General features: G+C 44.9%; 1 protein-coding gene across 3 annotated transcripts in view; it reads right to left on the reverse strand.

Annotated features, from left to right (window-relative positions):
• Nucleotides 1-18,616, reverse strand: part of KIRREL3 (kirre like nephrin family adhesion molecule 3) — a 751,157-nt gene that overhangs the window by 294,841 nt on the left and 437,700 nt on the right. For all 3 annotated transcript variants that reach the window (XM_048827391.2, XM_048827394.2, XM_048827392.2), the window contains one exon: nucleotides 13,326-13,403. In XM_048827391.2, coding sequence (XP_048683348.1) covers nucleotides 13,326-13,403 — 78 coding nt within the window. The remainder of the gene's footprint in view (nucleotides 1-13,325; nucleotides 13,404-18,616) is intronic.

Genomic DNA, 18,616 nt, shown 5'->3' on the forward strand with positions numbered 1-18,616 from the left:
ATGCACAGGACTTAACTACTGCACAAGCCATGTGTTGATCCTCTGAACAGGGGTGAAGTTCACTCCGTCTATCCCCATACGTACCAGCTCCCTATCATTTATATTTCTTACACGTCTGCCCCCTTGCCAGCTAAGTGCTCATGTGGCCTTCTCCAACCTAATCTCGGAGCACCTCCAGATATATGGATTTTTATCCTGATTATTAGAGCTGGGCAGTTTTTGGACAAACATTTTATCTGATGAAAAATGTAGTTTCAGTCAATCCAAAACTCTTCTTGAATTTGACAGGAATAGTTTTGGCCAGAAGAGGAGGAGGAAGAGGTGCGGCTGCTGCTGTTCCTCCAGCTTTGGCTGACCCCTACTCTATTAGTGTATATGTGTGAATTCTGCAGTGAGTTTCTGGCCACAACTGCAAGGTAGATTTGCTTAAGTTGGCCCATGATCCACCTGCTGTTTATCACAAGAAAGGGGGCGTCTCTGAACACAACTCTCAAGCTGGTATTGCTCCAGTGACTTCAATCCCATCTGCTCTGTATGTCTCTACGTGTGTGTGAGAGAGAACATACATGCACCCATTGACTTCAATGACACCGATTTACACCAGAGGAGGATATGGGCCATAATGAATATACATAAGACGTAGGCAGACATAAGCTAGAAATTTGTTTGCTGTGGTGGGAAGGTTAGCAGGTGCTGTTGTACCCTGTGGAAATCTCCATTGCAATGCAATTGCTGGACCCCACTGGGACCTGCAAAACTCTGGAGAAATCAGTGTGTCCGTTCCCAATGTCTCATAGGGTCCATGCACCCACTCACACATGCATATATAAGCTTTATGAACCAGAGTCCGGAGTTTCCTTCTTGGGAGCAATGTCTTCAAGGTAAATTAAGAAGCTGAAGTGGGAGCTTGAGCACAGTAATGTCCTATCACTGATGCTTGGAGGACTTGCTAGAGGATTTATGGCATCATTTGAAGCTGGCTTAATGGTATAAACAGACCGGCATGTCCAGGTTCTGGTCTAGCGGAGACTGTGTCAATGAAGTGACCTGCATTGCTTATGATATATTAGCCACTGGCAAATGTTTTGTCCTGGTACCCATAAAAACACAGGAGGGAAAGTAAAATCCCCCCACTTGTCAAAAGGATGCTAAGGGCCATCGCAACAGCTCTCTTCAGGGAGAGGAGAAATCCATAAACATGTGCTCTTGGGGATAATTCTGAAGGTAGGTTAGGAGCAGGGTATTGGTGATAAACCTACAGTGCCAGGAGTAGCTATTCTGACAAAGGGCTCACGCTTTTCTTTTCCCTTTCCCATACATTTTTTTAAACTAGGAAATTAAATGCCCAAAGCTACAAGAATACAATATTAAGGACGGTTAAACACTCAAAAGTCAGGAATTGTCAATGTTAAGGTGGAACACATAACCTTAACTCTGCCTCCGTTTTGTATGCATTATGATACAGGGTAAAGTTTTCAAAATAACCTAAGTGACTCAGGACCCTAACTCCCATTTTACGAAGTGACTAGGGGCTAGATTTAAAAAGGTATTTAGGCACCTCAAGATGCAGATAGGCGTGAAGGAAGTTTCATTCTTAAACACTTTGGAAAATCCCACTTTAAAAAACTGGCCCTAAGTGATTTAGACGCCTAAGTCCCATTACAGTAAATAGTACGTAGCTTCCGAAATCACTTTTAAAAATTTTACCTGCAACCTTTAACTAGATGATCACAGGTTATCTTATACTTGTGGATCTAAGATTATGGGGAAATGTTCAAATTCTATTACATTATTTGAGAGAGAGTTCACTATCTTTTTCTGTATTTTCAGAGGAACCTAAACTCAAATCAATGTATACAATTCATAAATATTGTAACAATTCTGAAGCCTCCACGACTTCACAGGTGTCACTATACTGCACACCATGTCCACTCTTCAGGAGCATCAGGGATAAAATTCAGATCCTTCTGCTCCAAAAAGCACAGGTCCCTACTGCTTTACCTACCTTGCTAATAACATTATAGGCACTATGAAACAAAATGGAGCAGTTCCAATTCTATCCAGTAGATGGCAGTCGTGCCCACATACATTCCTCCCACATCAGCACATTTATTGCAAGTGCACATGGGTAAGTTGTGTGTGTAATTGGTTTAAGCGCAGCTCAGAAGCAGCATCTGTTTTTTCAGTGAGGTGCCTGCTTTTTACCCAGCTTTCCAGCTGGCCTGACAGAGGCAAAATGTCTGCCTGACACTTGACAAAGCACAGGCTTGTTTGTTTGTTCTCAGATTTAACTTCCATCATTGCCTTGTTTGCCTAACATGCAAGGGATGCATCAGGGATGTTTCAGTGCGGCCCCCACTGATGAGGATGCACCTTAAGCAACTTCTCTGGCGCTTACTGCTTCTTCTCCTCCTGCAGATGCCTTTGTTAGATAAACAACAAAAGCCTCAGCACCGTTTATACAGCAGATGCCTTTCCTAATCACTTGCAATTGCATCTTCTCGGCAAGATGAAAGCGACAATGCTTGGGGTAAAGCGAGCTCTCCCATCACGCAGCTGCCAAGCTGCAGAGAAGGCAGACCTTTTATGGCTGATATAGTGGCAAGGTTTATAGACAAAGCTCGCACTGTGCCCTGCTGCTGGCTTTGGAGATCAGCTAATGAAGGGATCATGAACAATATGGCTCCAAGCAGATTGCATGCTCGGGTTCCCATTGCTTTTGTGGGGAATCCCATCCCCCAGCAGCAAACAGAGCGCCACGGGTCCTGCTCCTTCACAAATGGATGAAGAATGTTCTGAGTGACTAACCTGCTTAGGTATGAGACCAGACCAACTCCTGTGGGGCCCCTTCTTTGTCAGGCACCGTAGGTTCCATTAGATCTAAAAGCAGGTCAAGCACGATGGATCCTGGTAGCTCTTAATGCGGGAATGCACAAAAGTTCTGGTTCCTTCAACAGGCAGGTTACTAGTGAAGAATGGCAACTCTTCCCTGTTGTGCCCAAAGGCTGGACTGAACTGAGGTTCCTGCAGCTGTGAGGCACGTGTCTAGGGGCCAGCAGCCCAACCGTTAGAGCTGGGAGGGTTCGTATTGCAGAGGCTGTGGGTTTGATTGTCTGGGGGATGCCCCCCAACAAGGTTTGGGCTGGGACTCCCGCCCAGACTACCTCTCTTCAGGGTGGAATTCTGCTCAGAAGGCTCCGGTTCAGGCCAATGCTCCCTCTGAAGCCCTGTAATTCCCTGAGGTGAGTAGCTGCCTTCCAGTGCCAGTGCTGATGGCCGGTATAAATTGTGGCACATTGGGTGGAGGGGAGGGTCTCAGAGCAGTTATCAGAGCAGGATGTTTCCCTGTGAGAGGCTCATCTGCTGAACACTGAAGGGTTTGTGTCCCCCCACCCAACCAGGGCTGTGGTGAGCTAGTGTAAGCCCCTTCCCCTGGGGTAGATCCAGTTGCTTTGGGACCTAATGTGTGGGTTGGTGTGTAACAGCAGCCAGCTCCTTCTGGATGAACCAGCTACTTTCTCCAATAGTGGAAGTTACTTTCCTGACTCCTCAGAAACCCAGTGTCATGGGGCAGCCGGACAGGACGTGGCTGAGACATGTGAGACCAGAGACAGACTGGCCAAGCCACAGAAGGGACCTTCTAGCCCTCACAAAGGAACACTGTGATTGTACAACGCTGAGAATTCCTCAACATCATCCGCCTCCCCCAACCGCTCACTTCCCCAGAGCGACTTATGCCTTACCTTACAGAACACAACTTGATTGTCCTTCTAGCTGCAGAGCTCCCGGCCGAGAGTCAGGGGTACATGGCAGCATCAAGGGAAGCAGAATGGGATGGAATCAAACACTGGGAAACACTTATTGTAATTATTGTATAGTGCGAGTCCGAGCGGTAACAATCAATCCAGCCACTGATGGGCTGAGCCACACCCTGGATCAGAGTGCCTTCAGAACCCAAATGTAGATCCAAGTTTTCCAGGTTCCTTTTTCACAATGGGCCAAACCAAATGCCTTTGGAGCCAACTCCCTTTGGACTTTGGTCTGTTGGATTCTGGATCAGAATCTTGTCACTTGATCTCACTTCTCCTTCCTATCCCTGACAGTGGAGCATCCCAGCTTCAACTGGCACAAACATACCTCTCCCTGCACAGAGTGGAGCTGCAAAGCTATCTGCAACCTTCATTCCTGCAAGAGCTGCAGATTGTGTTTGAGAAGCTATTAAGCACCAGTCCAATAGAGCAACCTTTCATTGACAAGCCACTTGGCCCTTTAAATGATCTCTGAATAGCGTTTTCCTTTTATTGCTTTGTGCAGTTGAGCAGCCTTGGCTTCAGGTTATTTTGGCTTATGATAAACTCTGGATCTATAAAGCTCCCATTCGCTTTGGTCTCTCTTTTGATCTCTCTTGTCCATTTGCTTCCTTTACAAGTTTTAAATTAAAAAAAAAAAAGCACACAGAGAAAAAGATACCAAATTAACAGGAAAACAAATGAAAATGAGTATGTTGTATCTCTCTTTGATGACAGCCACCGTTATTAGCTACCCTTACACCGGACAGACAGTCTGCTCAGCAGCACAAGTGGGCTTTTATATTTATTCTAAATTAGAAACAAAATAATGGAAGCCTCAAATGGAAGCATCAACTAATTGCACTAATATCTCACTAATTCCAGCATCAGGGAGGGGGAATAATGACTTTTTGCTATTTTACCAATTGTTCAATTTAGACCAAGGTGCATTATGAGCTTTCTTTCTGTTCTGTGATCTATGGTGCAGGCTGAGATTCCAGTTCAATTATTAATATGCAGGAGTTATAATTATTCTGATGACTGGTATGAGATAATTATAAACCATAAAAACAGCTTTCATCTGCATGCACAATTCAGTTTTTTTCCTTCTTTTTCTTTGCGCTGTGAATCTGAATCTTATCTGTAAACTGGGGACACGCAAGAGTTCAGAATGATGCACTTAAAAAAAAAAAAAAAGCAAACCTAGACACACTGTGTTGATTTGGTGCTCATGAAAGTGTGGAGCAGATAACACCAGCCAGAAACAGGAGCAGCGGGGCAGCCGCACATTCTGCCAGGCAATCTCCGTTCTCATCTGTAACAGCTCTGCTACTCCCAGGCACTTGCATATCCGTGTCTATGCATGTCCATCTTGAACTGAAGCAGTCTTGTTATTCCTATCCTGAGCAGCTTGGCCAATGTTCCTTTCATTCTGAGCAGTACTATCCCCTGCTGTTCCAGTCCTGAGAAATGTCAGTCCACCTCAGTCCTGACCTACAATCCCCACTGCTATCTAAGTCCTGGGTGCTCACTCAGCTCTGCCCAACGTATCTCATTCCTGATCTGCCATCCCCTCTGCTATTCCAATTCTGGACCAGCATGCAATAGTGCGAATGCATCACAGTCCTGATCCGCAGGTCCTTTGCTATTCCCGTCCCAGGCCCTCCCTCAGTTCTGCCACTGTACCTCAACTCTGCTCTGTAGTCACATCTACTATTTGAGCCCTGCACTGGCTCTGACTAGAGAGCCAAAATTAGAATCATCAAATCGTAGGACTGGAAGGGACCTCAGGAGGTCTTCTAGTCTAGTCCCTTGCACGCATGGCAGGACTACGTATTATCATAAATTCTATGATGCTTTCCCATTGTAGGTAGATATTTAATGAAGATGAATATGTGAGACCACAAAATGAATTTGTATGTGGGGTCCCGATTTCTAGCTATTCTCCTGGGTTAGCAGGGGTGGAAATATACCTCATGTATAGCAGTACAGTACACCTCCCCAGGAACTCAAATGTCTAAGGATTTGTCTCTCTTTTTTTTCTTTCACAGGCCTTCTTTTGCCATGGTTGGGAGCTTCCAGTGGGAATGTTTGAAACGATAAAGTATGGTCTTCTCACGGCACATCATCCAGGCACTGAAATGCCACGAAGTGAGGTTATCTCCAGAAAGGGCTCGAGGAGGCATTTAATTTGTCTATTTCCATGGCACTCCCTATCCTAGTTATCTGAACCCCTTATACAAGCTCCCAGAAAACATCGGAGACAGATTGAAAAGACACACGTGCAAACATCAGATTGCTCCCCACCACTCTCTTCATTGTCCTCAGAGAACAGAGGGCAAGAGATTGTTTTTAAAGAAATGTCATTCACCTCTCAAAGCATTGCTCTAGAACATCAGTGTGCATTCAGCTGGTGGGAGAGGGGGACTCACTGGGGACCCCCACCCCTCACTGAAGCTTCACCCAAAACTCTAGATGAGCCTGAAGTTGCCCCTCTTTCCATGTCGAAAATCACATACTCTGCAGTCTGCTAACTGCTTTTCCCAATCGGTTTTCATTTTCATTCTGGCAGAAATGCCAGTAGATGCCATTACAAACCTTCAACAGGTTTCTGCCAGTTTCTCTATTGGTTTCTCATGGGGGACCAATAACCCCAGAAATCTGTACGCCAGTAAATCAGTTGCTCCATTCCTAAACGTAGTTGGCCAACTGGAACCAACTGCAAATGCTAATGTGGGATTTCCAGCTCTGTACTTCACAGGGCCTGCTGAAAGAACTCCAGATCTCATGAGCCAGGCGATATGGGTTGGGTATGTACCCCATCTTGGCAAACTGAGAGTTGTATTGACTTCAGGTAATGAGCTAAACCTTTTGGGTGCTTGACACCCCACAATCTTTGGAGATTTTCCCACTACTGGTTACCCACTTGTAGATCTGACCGGTAGCCCCATGATATCTGAGTGGTCTTTAGTGATAATCCCTTCTGTTAGACTATGACACCCTCAGTAGGAGAGCTTGCTTTACATGTTTGCCAGTGGGTAATATCTGACAGGCCTCATTCTCTCAGTAAAACAGGGTGCAGTGTACATTGCTACATGGGAACCATTGGTCAGCACATAATGGCTGCCTCTGGCTGCAATGCCACCGTTTAACTCAGTGCTCTGTATAGTGCATTCAGATACCTTAAGTCAGCGGTTCTCAAACTTTTATACTAGTGACCCCTTTCACACAGCAAGCCCCTGAGTGCGACCCCCCCTTATAAATTAAATATACTTTTAAAATATATTTAACCCATTATACATTCTGGAGGCAAAGCGGGGTTGGGGTGGAGGTTGACCGCTCGTGACCCCCCATGTAATAACCTCACCACCCCCTGAAGCAGGGTTTTGGAGCCGTGCTCTGGCTCTGCTTCAGCTCCAGGCAAAAACCTGCAGCTCCACTGCTCTGGAACCGTTCTGCGCTCCAGCTCCGGGCTCCGCTCCAAAGCCCTGTCCTGAAGGGTCCCGACCCCTAGTTTGAGAACCCCTGCCTTAAGTGTAGAAGATGCTATTTAAACCAAGTTCTACATAGCTATCATGTAGGGGGAAGAATGCTGCCGGAGACCTGTGCACCGAACTTAAATATCTCTGCTGTGGGATCACCAGTGACGTGCTAGTGGATATTCTAACGAGAAGTCACTGATTCATAGGGAACTGTACAGCAACATGGCAAAGCCGTGGCATAGGGTCCAGAGACCTGGATTCTAGTCTGCTTCTGCCCCTGACTTGCTGTGTGACCCTTGGCAAAACAGTTAGGTTTTGCCTTGACTAGAGATGGGGCTAGCAAGGCATGGAGGAGGAGTTCACGCTTCTCTGAGCAGCAGTGTTTCATCCTACTGTGTGCACCTTTGTTTCATGGAAATCAATCTGCACAGGCGGGAGAACATGCTGCACTGACCAGCTCTTCCTTGACTTACCAGCAGCCTCTCTCCCCACCAGGCCTGTCAGCTGCAAAGAGTGTTCTGCCGAGTGGGTGCTGGCAGATTCACAGCATAAGCTATTACCAGCAGGACAGTGGGGTGGGAGGAGGTATTTTTTCATATTCTCTGTGTATAAATAAAGTCTGCTGCAGTTTCCACGGCATGCATCCGATGAAGTGAGCTGTAGCTCACGAAAGCTCATGCTCAAATAAATTGGTTAGTCTCTCAGGTGCCACAAGTACTCCTTTTCTTTTTGCGAATACAGACTAACACGGCTGTTACTCTGAAGCATGGGGAGGGTTCCACACAGCTGCCATTGCCCTCCGCAGGGGGCTGGCCTGCCTTTCTGCAGCTGTGTTTCCCTCCCCACCACGGAAGGGAGCATACAAGCCTCCCTCTGCAGAAGGCTTGAGCAGAGCATGAGAAAGGAAAGCTGGGAGAGCGAGCATGGCATGTGCATTCTCCTGCAAATGGGAAGCAGTCAGGGGCACCGTCTAGCAGCCGGCGGCTTGCCGGAACAGGTGGTGGAGGAGTAGGCTGACACCTCCTAGCTTAATAGTTCCCGCTAGTCACTTTGTGAATGGCAGCCAAAAAATGCCATGATTGCAGCAGCGACGGCCGCTAATGACTCGGTATAGATCTGGCAAGACAACAAAGGCAGGAGAAGAGAGAGAGGGAGCAGAAAAGACTCCTGAATTTCTACTTTTGGCCGGTGAGAAGTAAATGGAAGGAAAGTACAGGAAGGGGGCAGGTGGGAGCCAGTTGGGAATAATGCCAGCCTGACGTGGGGATGAGTTGCTGGTGTAACCAAGGAGGGGGTTTCACGTACCAGCCATTGGGTTGAAGGGAGCCCTCATTGCCGGAACTGGGGATTTACTGTAGACCTTTGGCTTTGGAAGATGGTTGGACTGAACAGAGCGAGAGGATTCAGTTCTTATAATTTTAGAGCAGATCTGGAGCTTATTACCTAAGCCAAAATTTTGAAACTTGGGGACGTAACATCAGCCATCTGTGTCCGTATCATGGCTCCTAAGTAAGTGGCCGGAAGTCAATACAAGCTGCAAGAGCACAGAACCTCTGAGCCGCAGGGCATTCAGTTGGATGCCATACAATGGCTTAGGTGCCTGGCTTTATGCGCTCAAGATTGGAAATGCTGCCCCTAGTCCGTGCTCGGACAGAACCTCCGCTGAAGCCAACGGGGAGTTCTGCCGGAGAAAGGATCCGGCCCTTAATGACTAAATGGCACATTCCTCTTGATTATGTATCTGTTTCTGAATGTTAACAAACAGTCTGCAGTGTTTGACTGAGTGGGTTATTAACAGAATGAAGACAGATGGTAAAGGATTAACTCTAACGCTTCTTTATTGCAAGGCTGTCACTACAGAGAGCTCAGCGCTCTCCCTCTGACTACAACCGTCACCAGCTTAATTCCCCACTACAACTCAGAGCCACACGCCACCTAGTGATCCAGGCACAAAGAACACCCGATCGTTAATCAGAGTGTGGGGACAATCAGAAAGTGACTGTGTCAGAATGGCACCTTCTCGTGCTCCCCATGCACCCTTGAGTTGTATCCAACCAGGCTTTTACTGCCATAAGCTTTGCAGAGCTGACATAGCCGGAGGCAGAGAGCTAGATTCTCTTCTGCCCTGTGCATCAGAGCCCATATAGCTGGATTTGATTCTTCCGTGTGCATCATCACCAGTGTTAGGGGCACTGAAACTTGATTCTGTAATGCCAGATGTTGGGTTGCAGCTCCCAGCTTTTCCTGCGGGACACCAAGACTTTGTCTAGACTTAAGCTTTTGTAACATGTGTTAACTGATTGCCAGTTAACACATGCTAACTAACACAATTGGAAATGCTAATGTAGACACTCCACAAATGTGTGTTCATGGACACTCTAGAGTGTCAGATCGGAACAAATATCTCAGAAGTATCTACATTCATATTTACAATCATGTTAATTAACATGTGTTAACTGACAATCAATTAACATGTGCTATAACACTATTAATACTCTAGTCCAGACAAGTCCATAGAATACTCATTCTAGAGCTGACACAGGGGGATAAAGAGTAAGACCCGATCTACCTGCAGATTTCATACTGGTATAACTATGTCAGTTAGAGTTGTAATTTTTGACTGGTTTAGTTATGTCGGTACAACCCCTAGTGTAGACGCACTTGTTCTAGTATAAAAGTATCTATACCAGTAGCACTTATACCCATCCTGCACAGGACTAGCTACACTAATATAAGCACTTCTATAACTGTGAGCACACGAGGGGGCATTGTACCCCTCTGAGCACAGTTAAAGTGATACAACTGTTGTGTGTAGGCAAGGCTACATTTCTCTGACTACAGCTGCACTACACTTTAAAAGCATTACCGTTAGGCGCCAGCATGGTTCTAGTGATGGATGTAATTACCCATTTCCACGATGATGGAGACCCCATGATGCATAATTAGCAGATTGCTCCATTGTCTGCGTCTGTTTTTAATTCCTTCGGACACCCCATAATTATTAATAGGACTATTCATTAGCGTTCTAATGCAATAAAGAGGAAAATCTTTTATTTGGCAAAATTCAAAAGGCAAAGCATCTCTCTTTGTATCCCTGTGGTGTATTTGGTCCAAAGAGTCTGGCTCAAGCTATCAGAATCGTAGACCAGTGAAGTAAGTACCAAGGGTTCTTAGCTGCTCTAGTAAGGATGACCAGATCTCAGAAGTCCACACTGGTTCAGATTAGCTGCAAAGTTTGGATCTGGAACTCAACAAAGTTTAGGGGTGTTTGGGTCTGGAATTTTCATCCAGGACCATTTTCAGTACAAATAGATCAATGGTGGAGTACGTAGCTATGGAAAGCCTATGACTTTGTTTTTATTTTACTGCATCTTTAAATCTAAGGAGCCTACTGTCTGCAAACATTGGTAGCTATTTGCTTGTGCAGAATGAGACAAATACACTGTGTTCATTCTCTCCCCCTCACAAAGACTTTATTTTTGTTCTTTCAGATTTCTCTTTTCTTAGTCTAACATAAAACCACATTGACGCTGAAATTAGCTAGCTGATTAGGGAGAAACATAACTGGAATTCTCTAGAGGTTGGATGCTTATCCAGAGGAAGGTTGATTCTGCAGGATCGGGTTCTCCCAGGAGATTCCCGAGTGTTGCCACAATCCCGCTGTACCTCAAATACCTCTCAGAATGTTTCTACACTGCTGATTCTGGTTCCAGACACTAGTAGGAAGGCCAAGGGGCATGAAAATATTGCAGAAATCAGGCAAACTAAGCTCTGGATTCTGCCACCCTTACTCCGATAGAGTATGCCCTTAGTGTGAGTCTTCACTATGGGAAAAGGTGTTAGCTAACACACGGTAACTAACACGAGGTAAAATCCTAGTGAAGACAAGGCAATTTGTCGTTTTCACACGAGTTAGCAGGTTGAGGATTTGGGTCAGTTCTTGTTCAACCCAACCCGTTCCATCCCTTCCCTAGCAGTAATCCTACTATGGCCAAACTCTCCTCACTGTGCATTTGACACGAATCTCCCGTTTAGTGCTGCTTTAGGAACACTTTAGGAATCCCTCTCTGTTGATTCTCTGACCTGGCATAAAACACAGAGGTGCTGCAGTGCGGCTGCCCCTGTCCTGGGGTTTGCTTCACAAACAACTCAAGCGTGGAAGTTGCCAGAAATTGGGATGTTCACTCTTCTGAGTGTAAATATTTTTTACTATTTAATTATTTTGACTCATAATTATTCATCATTTTTGGATGGATTACCCATTGATAGTACAGCACTTTGGAGATGGATGGAATATATAACAACACTTTACATGTCTCTCTGGGTTCTTGCAGTGTGCAAACACCTCGCACGCATTAAAGAAGCCATCCTCACTGGGAGGCAATATTAGCCCCAATTTAAGATGGGGAACTGAGGCACAGAGGATCAGATTTTCAAAGGTATTTAGATACCTACATATGTGGATGGATGGGGTTTTCTAAAGCACCAGAGCAGGTTTGGTGCCTAACTCCCCTATGATCTCCATGGGAGTTAGGCACTTATATACCTTTGAAGATACGGACCTTAGGATCCTAAATTTCATTGACTTTCAATGAAACTTAGCCTGTTGCTTTTGAAAGTTGGACTTAGGCACTTTTGAAAATTGCATCCGAAATGATTTGCCCATTTGAACCCAGCTCTCCTAAGTCAGAAGTCCTTATGCTACCCCGAAGAGCAGCCATCTTATGGACAGGCTTTCACGTGTATGAATAAAATAAAAAATACTAAGCACACTTACTGTCTTTTCCACAAGGGAAGTACTTTTTACACACACTGATTAATCACTACAGCATCTCTTGGCAAGGGAAAGTGTCCCATTTTATACATAGGAAACTGAGGCATAGAGAGGTAAAGTGACATGTCCAAGGTTACAGTGAGTAAGTGGTCGAGTTGGGACTAGAATTCATATCACCCCTCTCACGCTTTTCTAGTCTCACTCCTAGACTGGATTGCCACATCAGAAAAGAAATCTTGATCCATGGAAATCTGTAGAAGCTTTGTCATTGTCAGCACTGGATCAGGCCCTTGATGGACTCAAAACACATGTAAGCCCCGGTAAGGGCTAAAGATTGTCACAGTTTGGGTTTCAGGAGACACAGTGTAATGAATCCTGATGCCAGTGTGTAGCCAAAAAAAAAAAAAAATTTTCAATGAAGAATGCAGATTCGGCAACACCAAAACATTTCACGAATTCATGTTGGTTTGCCAAATTGTTTCAATAAGGAAAAACCCTAAAAAAATTCCAAAAAAGTCAAAACATTCTGATTCAACATATTTAAAATGAAACGTTTTAATTCTTCTGTTCCAAGTGACTTTCTTTAATTTTATTTTTAAAAGGAATGAAAAACGGTCAAAATTGAAATGAAACATTTCATTTGACCTGAAAAAATATTTTGTTTGATTTTTGTTTTGCCACAAAAAAAAAAAAAAAAAAAAAGGTTCCATCCAAAATGATTTCCCCCTCCCCTGATTATTTGGAATTGCCAGGGGACTGAAAAATCCATTATTCACAAGCTCTATGTGGAACAGCAGCAAACCATCTGGTGGCTGCTTCTGCAGTCTCAGAACTCCACCAGCCCACGTGGCACCTGCATGTCCTCTCCATGGGGCAGAGAGCGCAATCGGTGGATCTGTGGAGTGCTTCTCTACTGGTCCTCCCTCCGCTCTCCTGTACTGGGTCATGCAGGGGCTCTGGTTTTGCTGCTGTCAGGAATCTTTGTTCTTATTGAGGAGGGGACAAGGATTTTCCCCTTATTCATAGCAACACACATGGTAGAAAGCATTTGTATCCTTCATCTAGAGACTTGCTCTGGGAAGGGTTGATAGAAGAAGGGGTTGGGGGAGAGAAGACGTGTGGGGGAAAGGGGAATAAAAGGAGAGGAGGGGATAATAATGGGGGGCAGGGGGAAAGAGATGGGGAGAAGTAGAAGCTGTCAAAGAAAGTTGGCAGAGGTGGGAAGTACAAGAAGTGAGGGGTTGTGGGGAGAGCCCGGTGGCATGTGGGGCAGTCACTTACCTTCAGTCATTCTCCGATACTTCTCCTTGTACATGAACCCCAGCACGAGGCAGCATCCTCTTCTCGGGAGACCCAGTTCTAAAAGTGAAAGAGCGACAACCACATTAGTTGGCAGGCCAGCCAGGAGAGAGCCAAAGGTGCCCACGGTGGGTGGGATAGGGTAAAGGGGGTGTCGCCTGCCGACCCCGCCATCAGTGCAATGCAAAGGGGTTGTCAAGGCGGAGGTCTCCTCTGCAAGAAGGGAGTGGCCAGCGAAAGCAGATTGAACAGTTTCTCCAGAGAAGGGTCTGAGCGTCCCATCCCCAATGGGAAAGCCATTCCCTCCGCATCCCATCTCTCAGGTGCTTGCCTCTCCTGCCGCTTCTATGCTGGGTGCAATGTACTGTGTGTCTCTGCCCTTCCATAACGTGCAGCAGTGACGAGGACTCAGCTTCTTAATCCCTTTCGCTCCGCAGACTGTGTGATAAAATATAATGTAGGGTCGTGAAGGAGAGATAAACCTGACTTGAGGCTTCTTGCCCTTTCAAAACAAACAGCTGGCCCTCACAGTGGCACAATGCCAAGGCCCCAGGCAGCCTGTTGCTTTGATCCCTCAATTTCTTACAGGGGGTGACTGACTATCAGTAAAAAGCAGAGAAGCAGTTCTCAGCATGGATTTTCCAGAAGTGCGTTGTGTGTGTGTGTGTGCATTTCTCCCCACGTGTCTATCTCGCCACACAACAAAAAGCCCTCGTTCTTCAAAGAAATTCTCCTGTACCACGGTAGAGAAAATTAAGATACCATGTCCCAGCCGCAGCTTGCCTTTGGGGGCCTCCCCCATTCTACAGAACCATGCAGATCAAAGCCCCTTTGATGTTTACTTAGTGCCTCTGTGGTCCCTTAATACAGCTCCCATTTGTCACCAGAAGAGCACTTCTGATGTCACAAAGCAGTGTAGGTATGAGAAAGGGGAAGACAGCAAAGTGCAATGGCTTAAAGTGCTGGGAGCTTTACAGCAGAGAGCACTATACACAGCAATCTATCTACGGTACTCACGAGACCCCCTCTTCTGTAGTATTGGAGCACCTCACAATCTTTAATGCACTATGCTCACATCGCCCCCCTGAGGTTGGGAAGCGATATTATCCCCCTTTTACAGTCAACCTTTGCTCTTGCTGAGCAGCACTTACTTCTGTGCATAAACCTATTGGACTTGTGCAACCTGGGTAAGGATCACAGAGTCAGCCCATGAGGGGTACAGTGGGATTGCCTTTCTCATTTACGTGTGGTACATAGTGATAGAGAGCACTTATGCAGCACCAACCACCCAAGTATCCAAAGGCCTTCCCAGGCACTAACTGATTGGCCTTCACAGTGCCCTGGGCAGGCAGGCATTAGTGTCCTCAGATGATAAGGGGGAAACCAAGTCACGGATTCTCAGAGATATTGAGATGCCTAATTGCAAGTGATTTGATAGGGAGTTTGCCATCTAAATACGTTGAGGATCTGGACCAGAGCACAATGAAACCAATAGAAAGACGCCCATTGACGTCAATGGACTTTGGATCAGGCCCAGAAGCAATTTGTCCAATGTCACATAGAACCTCATCCTGAGGCTGAGAATCTTCACTTCTCGCTACCTTCGGCCCCACTTCAGGAAGGTACTTAACCAACTGCCCATCTTTAAGCATGTAAATAATCCCATTGAAATCAATGCTTAGAGTTCGGCACGCTCTTGGATGGTTTCCTGAATTGGGGTCTTTCCTGGCAGTTGAGAGCAGGATCGGCTCCACAGTAAATCAGCAGCACAGTGAGGCTTAGACACTGGGACTCCTGTCTCCCAGTCCCAGGCTCAAACCACAAGACCAAGGCCATGCTGGTCATTGCTATCTTCGTATTCAGCAAATATAATTCATATATATAGTTCAAAATATATATATTCAAATATAGTTCATTTGGGCTATTCCAGTTAAATAAAAAATAGACGGGGTGGTTATTAGTGGAATAATAGATGCCTTCTGCTAACTTCTGTTGGTCACCCCTAGTGCCTGGTGACTTCAAATGGAGGATGGCCCCAGGAGCTGTAAACTCAATAGCTCAGCGCTCCTTTCCAAATACAAGGTGCCAACTAGAAAAAGTAGCACCTAGCTGAAAACACACACACACACACACACACACACACACACACACACACACACACACTCACTCTTTCTCTCTCTCTCCCCCAAAATAAGACAGAGCTATTTATCTGATGGAATTATCTAAAAGCTCTAACACTGTTTAAATATATAAAACCCATAGAAGTAAGCAAGATGCATTTAAGCCTTTATTGATAGGAAAGCAAAATACTATTGATACCTATCGAGCCTGCAATGAACATCATGCTATCAAAGTGTAATGAAAGTAACAGAATTAGGTTAATCACAAAAGCAGTCAGTTCCACTGTGGAGTCAAACAAATCAGTGTTTTTCTGTTACTGAGTCTGAAGTGCAATTGCATATTTCTTTTCTGCAAACACCTCCCACACACACACATTTGCTGCTGTTGAATGTGTTTTCACTAGCACAAGGTGAACTTCAAAAGAGGTCAGAAAGGTGGATGCTTCCAACCTGTGAGGTTTAGGTCTGGACCAGAACTTGTCCAGAGTTTGGATCAATTTGTTCCAGTCTGGGCTCCATCTCCAGCTTGCCCCATAGTGGGGCTATGATAATGAATGCTTATTAAGCCATTTGAGATCCTAAAATGAAAGGAGCACAGCATTCTAATAATTTATGCTGCAAATTTGTGAGACCTCGATAAAGTTTTTATAGCTAACGGCACCTTTAAATACTTAAGAGCACCTTTAAAGATAAAGTGCTTTGAGGTGGCTCTGTGCGACCTCTAAGCTCTCAGTTGCCTAAAGATTGCTTGCCACTTCAAACCCTTCAGGGTATGTCTACACTGCACACTAAGCCCGGGCTCTGACTCAGGTTTGAGCCCAAGCCCCACTTCTGTCCACACACAGATCTGTCTGACTCAGGTCAGCAAGCATTCAGGACCTGGATCCTGGCACCTTGCTGGGGGGGGGGTCAGCGCCGAGTCCCAATGTGACTCGGGTCCAAGCCGTGTCATTTTGCAGTGTGGACGCAGGTCAAGCCCAAACCGGAGTTAGAAGGTCTGTGTAGTGCAGTATGGGAGCACTAGCATGGCTGTGAGACCCGAGTCCGGCAACTGCAGTAGGTGCTCAAGTTCAGGCTTGGAAGCATTGTGTCCACAGCCAGTTTACAATGCAGCGTAGACTCCCTTCTAGTGGCTAATGGCAAAGGACGGCTAAGACAGTTAAGCACACATCCAACATCTGAAATCCTCTGGCATCAGGGCACTGCAACAATCCCACTGGAAAAAGGTTGTAACGCACCTGTGTCCATATCCCCTAACTTTGAAACTATCCAACAATCCACATTTTCTTCCCATGTGGCTTAATTTCTCTCCCTCTGTGAGAACTATAAAAGAAGTCTCGTCTGACATTTCCCATCTCGGTCATTTGTGTTGGGTGAAACAAAATAGTTCATTTGGAATATATCTTGAGGCGTGTCGATTTTTTCCACATTTTGATGAACTCAAAAGCAACTACACCGATTCATCACAGACCTTCTTATAAAAATGGAGACAAAGAACAGAAAAGGTCAGATCAAAGACTGGCACGGAGGGGGTTGCTAGAGTGGAAATTAGAATGCGACCACAACTCTAACACTCACTCCTCACTTATGCAATAACGAAGATTATTTGAACGAGCACCAAAATGCAGCTGCCTCTGGGGTGGGGATGGCCATCTTTGTAATGGCCCCAACATTGCCACGCAGCAGTTTTAGGGTTAGGAAATGAAGAATAAGTTACTAACTGAAAGCCAGAAGGGGAATTCAGGTGGGAAAAATATATGGTGTTGACTGAAGTTGGAATCTACAGGGAATAACGTGAGAGGCAGGAGATGACACATGTGATTTAGAAGAGGAGCTGTCGCTTTGCTGTGCCAAATTACAGAAGCCTCCTGCTTTTCCTCATCAGATTTTTTTCTCACTTTCATTTGCAATTTAATTACCTCCTTTCAAGGCAATTACAATACCCATAAATCATGCAGGGAGCAAGGTTTCTGATCAACTAGCATACTAAAGGCTGGAGCAAAGGAGTAGTAAAGGGTTATTAGCACGATCATCCTATGTACTATTGTGTAGCTGTATCCCACCAGGAATGATAATAAATGTTTAATAGCCCAATAATACCTGTTTAATAATTTTTCCAGCTCATCCTGACTAATTGCAAGTTTATTAAAGAACAATAAACTTTATAATCAGTGTAAAGGCATAATTGCAATTCCATTGCTTATTTAATACTGAGTTAATTATATTACAACTAAGTTATTTTTTCCCATACATATTAAATATCAATTAGTTGTTTTAAACTATTGATTTGTATTTAATTAACTATGCTATTATATACCAATTAAGGTCTTATAAGAGAAGCTGAAACAGCTGGTCTCTTAAATTAAATTTTAAAATACATGGTATTAAAATAAGTATCACGTTTTCATTTTCTCACGTTTTCGCTCTGCAGAGATGGTAATTTATTCTCTGCCAATGGTTTTACATTACCGTGTTGTATGCATGAGTTTCATTCAAGGGCTTCATCTTCCATTCATTGGGAGAGCGGGACAGCGATCTCTAGGGTAGTGAGGTCCTAGTGGCCAGCACCTGTGACACTGTAATATGATGGCTGGGTCCAATCACAAGACCAGAGTAGGCCTCCATACAATCTTGCTTTGTGATCTCAGAGGCAAAGCAGGGTTAGACCCAGTCAGTACTTGTTTGGGAGAATGCCAAAGGACATGAAGGTCTTAGAGGAAGTGGTGGTGATGAGTCACTGGATCATGTTCTTCCTTTCTTCTGGGGGCACAACGTTGACTGCGGTTAATGATTTTGTGTTTTTTTTCCAGGTAATTGATAAAGATGTTAAATAGCATAGGGCCAAGAAATCATCCCTGCCGGATGCCACTAGAAATACATCCATTCAATGATAATTCCCCATTTACAATTACATTGAGACTGTCAGTTAGCCAGTCTTTAATACATGTAATATGTGCCACATTGAATTTGTATCATTCTCATTTTTTAATCAAAAAGGCATGTGGTGCCAAGTCAAACACCTTGCAGAAGTCTAAGTATAGTACAACAACACTATTACTTTTATTAACCAAACTTGTAATCTCATAAAGAATATATGAAGCTAGGCTGGCAGGATTTATTTTCCATAAAACCATGGTCATTGGCATTAATTAT

This window comes from Caretta caretta, chromosome 22 (assembly GCF_965140235.1).
Source record: "Caretta caretta isolate rCarCar2 chromosome 22, rCarCar1.hap1, whole genome shotgun sequence".
NCBI lineage: Eukaryota > Metazoa > Chordata > Testudines > Cheloniidae > Caretta > Caretta caretta.